The sequence below is a fragment of the Pagrus major genome, chromosome 16 (genome assembly GCF_040436345.1).
Source record: "Pagrus major chromosome 16, Pma_NU_1.0".
Classification (NCBI taxonomy): domain Eukaryota; kingdom Metazoa; phylum Chordata; class Actinopteri; order Spariformes; family Sparidae; genus Pagrus; species Pagrus major.
In genome coordinates this window covers 22,058,854-22,065,743 of record NC_133230.1, presented here as the reverse complement: position 1 = coordinate 22,065,743, position 6,890 = coordinate 22,058,854, and the positions used below count along the sequence as shown (strand labels likewise).

Genomic DNA, 6,890 nt, shown 5'->3' with positions numbered 1-6,890 from the left:
TTCCTCCAGATTCTCTAAGTTGAAGCGGCCTGCCCCACTTATATCACAAACAGGCTGCTGTACTCAGGCCAGGGCTGCCTGTCATGCCTGCGTTCAACTCGTTTTTTCCCCGTAACTCCTCCTTCTTCCATTCGCTTCTTGCTAACTGCTGGCACTGCAACTACACTGCCACAGCACCTCGTTGCTCCCTGAGGTCATGCTTATGTGAGTCACACTGAGGCACGGCCTTCCATAGCAGCCTGTCGCTGCCAGGGCTGGACTGACACACCTGCTACACTCCCTTCTGCTGCAGGCAAGCTGCAGAAAAACAAAACAGTTTTACCAGTTTACACAAGCTAAAGTGTAAGTTATAAAGAATATTAAACACGGTGGGTCTGACACTGGGACTGTTTACCAAAGCATCTTGGTTTAACTGAATTGGTCATTTTTCTGAAATCCAATCATCAATATCAGACTTTTTCATAATATGGCTTTCATATTAAGGCCATCCATCCATCATCTGTATCCCCTGATCTTTTGCAGGGTCATGGGAGTTTCCAGAATTCCGTTGGCTAATTTTTTCTTTGTCCTAATGCAGTCGGTGATGTAACAGCATATGTAGGTCATGACCAGTTTGAATTCTCTGACATGCACTTGAGGGAATGATCTCAGACAATTGCCTACGTACACTAACATTTACATAAAGTTTAAAGAATATGTTCAGTATCAGGAGGACAAAACACAATACTCTTTTTTTGCACGCTGGACAATAGCTTATCAATCTGAATTTGAACAATAACTTTGAATGTCAATGAAACACTTAGTCTGTCTGCAAATGCAACTATAAAAATGTGTCTGGAAAATATAAAGTAGTCCGTATGTGTATTAATGAGGCCCTGGAAAAATCCCTTAAATAGTGACAGACAAGTGTCAAGATCATGAGGAAGAGTGGGGCACACCAGTCACATTGATGCCTGAATTATGTATATTAATAGAGTTCAATAGGCGGCCTCTCATTGGTGACTTTGTGTTTCTGTTATCAAATAATAAAGCGATGACACTTAAGCACTTGTTTTCCTACTTTTTTCCGAGAGAAAGCTTCACAAACAGCTCCAAAAAAACAAGACAGAAACCCGCGCTTCATCTGGCATTCGTGTTGCATTTACGGGTTGTGGGACAAGTGGAACAGATGACATTCCTCTAGGTCTCCTCGGAAAATCCACGTTCCTTCGTGTGGACCGGTACATTGGCAACAAGGGGTTATATTCACTCGAGTCAAGGGGAATATGTCCATTACTAATGGCCAAAAACACAGTTTTTTTGTTTTAACCGAGCCTACGTCATCTTTTCTTGAGAATTTCTGCAAAGTCTAAACTCGAAACTCTGCTCATTTCCTCAAAACCTGCTAAAATCATGTAGTCACGTAAAGCTTTGCATTTTGACCTCTGGCCATGAATCGTTATGTTCATATTTTTATTTCAAAATATTAAAGAACACAGTGCAACACTACAGACTGTGCAGAAGGGGAGGAAACTACATGTAAACCCATAAGCACACCACATGTGTAAAATGAAGCAGTCTTAATGCAGTCATTGAGGTTCATAGAACACAGAAAAATATTGAACATTAGAAAAGTTGAGATAACATTTTATCTTAAAATTTGAATAATAGCACAGTCCTGTCACATAAAACCACAACTTTTAGCTTAATGGACACATAACTGAAACAAATTGGCCCACTCCAGTCTCAATGTAATATACTACAGTGAGGATTTCAGCTTTAAATATCATTTTTTCAATTTTATTTGGGATCTTGTAGCATTCAGAGACTTGGATTACGCCGTACAAGCTGTACGGAGCCTCTTGGGGGTTGATTTTTCGACATTTTAAAACAAGTCCTTATCTACTTCAGTTGTTTATGAGAATGCTACAACACTGTTTTGCTGTGAAGCTCTAGATATATTGTGTGAACCATGAAACTTCACCCACTTTCCACTGGCAGTGTGGGAGTGTTTAGATAATGACTGATTTTTCTTTTTTGGGTAAACTTTTCCTGCAATGGAGTGGTGTATGGATGACCTATTTTTGTAGGCTAACTCAGAAGTTAGCATCGCCCAGTTTCCTTTGACAAAAAGCCTGTGGGATTTTTTAAATTGGATTTTGGATCATTGCTGAAAATAAGCTCTGTGGCAAACACAAAGTTATGATATTTGCACGTTTTGTTCAGCAAGATAATCTTCACAGATGAACACCACTTTTGTGATTATCTGAGTGTAAATTCAATCGCTCGGAGTAAAAAGCAAATGTTAGGCTATAAACAGACTACACTGCGGTCGCATGTCTTTGATTTCCCGGTTTTAGGACTCATTACTACACCACGCTGTTGTGGTGTGTAGATAATGACTGATTCTTCTAAACTTTTCCTTTAATAGAAAAAGAGATTTGGTTTGGATTCTTTGTCACTCTGTTCTGTTCTGTTCTGTTCTGATCTGTTATGTTACTTTCTATTCTATTCTGGTATATTATGTTCCACTCTGTTCTGTTCTGTTCTATTCTATACTAATCTGCGTGGAACATAACATAAGAGAATAGAATAGAACAGAAAGTAACATAACAGAACAGAACATGACAGAAAGTAACATAACAGAACAGAACATAACATAACAGAATAGAATAGAACATAACAGAATAACATTGAAGAGATTTGAATAGAATAGACTAGAATAGAGTTTATTGCCAATAGCTGCTGCGGACTTGTTTATAAAATCATTTTCTTGTTTTGGATGACATGCGACGTCGCATCCAGCCGTCGGGTCGTTCTCAGGAGGTTATTCCCACATCCCGTGAACGCAGCATAGACCTGATCGACCTTTCGCCCAGTTATGCGGAGGGCAGTTCATCGGGTTTACCCTGACACTGCTGACTCTCAGGGCCACGCCCACCAGCGGCCACGCACCCTATTTCCTCCAACCGTCCAGGGAACACGCACTGTTCACGCGCTCCCTGCTCGTCCATTGGCTGCAGCCCCGCACACACGCAATTGGGATTGGCCGAGTGTTGCCACCCGCCGGTGCGTGTTGTGAGTTTTGTTTTTCTTTTTTCTTTTTTTTTTTTTTTGTCTCTCCTCCCCATGTTTTACACACACAGCTGAGAGAAAGGGGAGCCAGTCAGAGAAAAAAACCCACCTCGACCCTATCCCAGCACAGACAAGCAGCACTGGCAGCCGCCGTCTCTTTGTTCTGCACTGGCTTTGACAAGACAAAAGTGACATTTAGACATTTTATTCCTCAATGCCATCGCGAAAATTCACTGAGATGGACTCAAACGGGGTAAGACACATTTTGACATTTTTTTTATAAACTGTTACTTCTGCTTAGGCGCGACATCGCTTCGCAGTTTTGTAACATTCACTTGTTTACTGACTGGTGTCGGTTTTTAGCACTTTTAGCTGAAATCCAACATTTATCAGCCGCTTTTAATTTTATTAACATTATTATGTGTCCCGAGCGATGACAAATCAACTACATGAAGAATATAAACAATTTCTAGTCGCGCATTTATTCAGCAATTGTGCCTGTTACTCAGTCTTTAAAAGGTAATGGCTCGTTTATCGGTGAAATATAAACTAAAAATGTCATTTAAACATGTACGGAAGCCTGTCAGTGTCACCAAATTGCTTCATCTGGTTTCTGTGGAGGATCAGTAATGATCTTTGTTTACTGTTATAAATTTTTATATGTTTTTTTGAAGTTATAACGTAACAAGCCCACTTCCTGATGCAAACCCTCTTTATGGGGATTCACATGGCTCATCTCGGCAGCACGTCACTGTTTGGTCTATATTTGGCAATGGGAGGTGTCCTGGCTGCGAGCCAAGGGCAGTGCATGCTGGGCCAGGGTGTAGTCACCAACTCCCCCTCTCACTTATTGGCAGCATCGTGCAGTTTTGGCCGGAAACTTTAGATGGAGGAACAGTGACAGAGCAGATCATAACTGGAAACTGATTTTTTTTTTTTTCATTCTGGTAAACAGAATAGAAAACTTCCCGTTGTTTTCATTTGAGCCATGATCATTTCTGAGTCGAAGCTGAATCATCACTGTGTGTCATGCGGTTTTAAATACCCACTGTAAACCAATGAGGTGGCAGTGCTGAAGTACTTTTTCTTCTTTCGTCTGACGTGCGTGCATTGTCCCTCTCAGGCCGAGTACATGGATCATTGTGGGTCTAAGAGAAGGAGGCATGACAGCGAGCAGTCCCTGTCCAGTGGAACCTGTGGCCTGGAGTACACAGACCTGGAGGCGGCTGAAGCGCTGGTGTGTATGAGTTCTTGGGGCCAAGGTCTCTTCCTTGGCAGCAACAGGCCGAACCCCTGCAAGCCCAGACCCCTCACCCCGGCTTCAGACTCCTGTGACTCTCCCATGCCAACAGAACTTCCAGAGCCGCCGAAGGACTTTGTGTCCCTCTCTTCCCTGGTAAGTGACTTATCTTACTGCACAGGTCAAACCCATGAATAAGTCGGTTTTGCAACATTGGCTTCTCGAGCTGTGAAATCATTGAGATAACTGATGTTTGATTAGTAAACAAATTCCTGAGAGTCAAGGATTGCATTAAACCCATTGACCTTTTGATGAGAATGTGTAAAGATAACTGTGGGGCCATGGTTTATGACACAAGACTGGTGCTGCAGCAAGAAAAGACTTGATACAGTAAGGTGGTTTGACCTTCAGACAGAGTTCCACCTCCCAGATGCAGGGTCGTAAAATCAGAGTTTATAACTCAGAGCGATCATTATTCTTGTGTGTACCTGCTTGCCACCTGTCATACTTATCTTAGCAAACACTGTCCTCCATGGTTAATCCTTCTAATGTTCTCCTCTCCCTTCTCTCTCCAGTGTATGACTCCCCCTCACAGCCCCAGCTTCGTTGAGACTTCAACGCTCCAGTCAACCTCACAACACTGTGTGTCCGGGCTCCATCAACCTGTCCTGGCACCCATTGCTGAAAAGACCCCCTGCCTACCTCGTGTGCCACAGCCCTGCAGAGCCATGGCGACCAGCGTCATCCGCCACACCGCAGACAGCAACCCCTGCCAGCACCACATTCCAGTGGCCCCCAACCCAGAGAAAACTAGAAACGGAGCTGCAATGATCTGCCAGCAGCAACGCATTTCAAAGACTGATCAGATAAGCACACCTCCGTCTCCTCCTGCTCGTCACACACCCACATCCCCCGCCTCCAAAACAGAGCAGCAAGCCAGTCCCTCAAGATCCTGCTTGGACATTTTCTCCACCCCCACACATGTCAATACCCAACACAGCCCACCCATTCCCGCTGCCCCCGCAACTCTATCCCCACCTTCCGTCACCAGCCCACAAATCATCTGCCAGATGTTCCCTGTCAGCAGCCAATCGGGTATAATCTCAGCCTTCATCCCCAGTGCGGTTCAAACATCCAACACTGGGATTCGGACCGCCACCACATCCATCCTCACCCAGCCCACCTCAACTAATGCTGCCCCCGTCCAGCAGTCCCTCATTGTGGGGTCAGCGGTGCCCCAAGGCACTGTGATGCTGGTTCTCCCTCAGTCCTCCGTCTCTCAGGCCCCTCACTGCCCTCAGACTGTCATGACCCTGGGCAACACCAAGCTGCTACCTCTGGCCCCAGCCCCTGTGTACGTGCCAGCGGGACCCAGCGGCAGCACAACGGCCACAAAGATGGACTTTTCCCGCAGGAGAAACTACGTCTGCAACTTCCCAGGCTGCAGGAAGACGTATTTCAAGAGCTCGCACCTCAAGGCTCATCTTAGAACACACACAGGTGAGGGTTTACTACATACAGAAGTGTTTGGTTGGATTCTCATGAGGATGTGGAACAAAATGTGACCCGGGATGAGTGTTGCATCCTGTTTGTAAAATATTTCTGGGCCGTGTTATTCTTGATGGGAAGAGAGTGAGCTCATTGTTATATCTCGGACACGGCATGGCGTGGTGTGAACCTTTTATGACTGTAATGTGACTCACTTGCTGACTCCTTGCTTTCCTGTTTACCCCTCTCTTAGGTGAGAAGCCTTTCAGCTGCAGCTGGGATGGCTGTGATAAGAGGTTCGCCCGCTCAGACGAGCTCTCCCGCCACCGGCGGACACACACTGGTGAGAAAAAATTTGTGTGTCCCGTGTGCGACCGGCGATTCATGCGCAGTGATCACCTCACCAAGCACGCACGCCGTCACATGACCACAAAGAAAATTCCCTCCTGGCAGGCTGATGTTCGGAGCCTGAACAAAATGGCTGCTGGCAAAACACCTCCCTCAAAACCTGGCCTCGCCACACTAAGCATGCTGGTGCCTGCTGGCTCAAAGTAGACAATAAACACTGCCATCCTACCCACTCCCAAGACACCACAGGGAGCAGCCAAGCACACGAGGCTGCTGCTATTTTACTCATGGGAATGAAAAAGAAAAACATGCACTGGACTCTTATTTGTTCTCTCAACTGCTCATTTGTACATGTATTTTTCTCTAAAGGATTGTTTACTTTGATATAATTGATAATATGTATGCACTCTCGCCAAAGCCTTTGTATGAAGTTTGTCTTATATACATTTCATCTTCTTCACCCCTGCTACAACACTTTTGATCAACAGTACCAACACACTTTGATTGTGTTGATAATGATATATATATATATATATACATACATATATATGTCTATGTGAATGTATTGTTTATCGTACTATGAAATGCATTTATTTGTCATATTTAGGAAAATGTTAACATGAAAAACCATGTAAATATAAATATTAATCATCAGTACTATGATCATACCTTGATTATATACCCCTGTCTAACTTTTCATATTATTTAATACATATTTGTAATAAACTAAAGGTTAAATGAGTCCTTCTTTTTCCATTTT

At 44.0% G+C, this 6,890-nt stretch overlaps 1 protein-coding gene across 1 annotated transcript; it reads left to right on the top strand.

Moving 5' to 3' along the window:
* The first annotated feature begins 3,068 nt into the window (after positions 1-3,068).
* On the top strand, positions 3,069-6,872 carry LOC141010779 (Krueppel-like factor 11). Its single transcript, XM_073483873.1, has 4 exons — positions 3,069-3,307; positions 4,178-4,450; positions 4,870-5,794; positions 6,036-6,872. The coding sequence occupies exons 1-4, from the start codon at positions 3,269-3,271 to the stop codon at positions 6,335-6,337; spliced, it is 1,539 nt and encodes a 512-aa protein (XP_073339974.1). The 5' UTR covers positions 3,069-3,268; the 3' UTR covers positions 6,338-6,872.
* The last annotated feature ends 18 nt before the right edge of the window (positions 6,873-6,890 follow it).

Coding starts and splice junctions, on each gene's coding strand:
- LOC141010779 (XM_073483873.1), top strand. CDS start 3,269: ATGCCATCGCGAAAATTCACTGAGATGGACTCAAACGGG. Junction 3,308..4,177: donor CTGAGATGGACTCAAACGGG/GTAAGACACATT, acceptor TGTCCCTCTCAG/GCCGAGTACATGGATCATTG. Junction 4,451..4,869: donor TTGTGTCCCTCTCTTCCCTG/GTAAGTGACTTA, acceptor TTCTCTCTCCAG/TGTATGACTCCCCCTCACAG.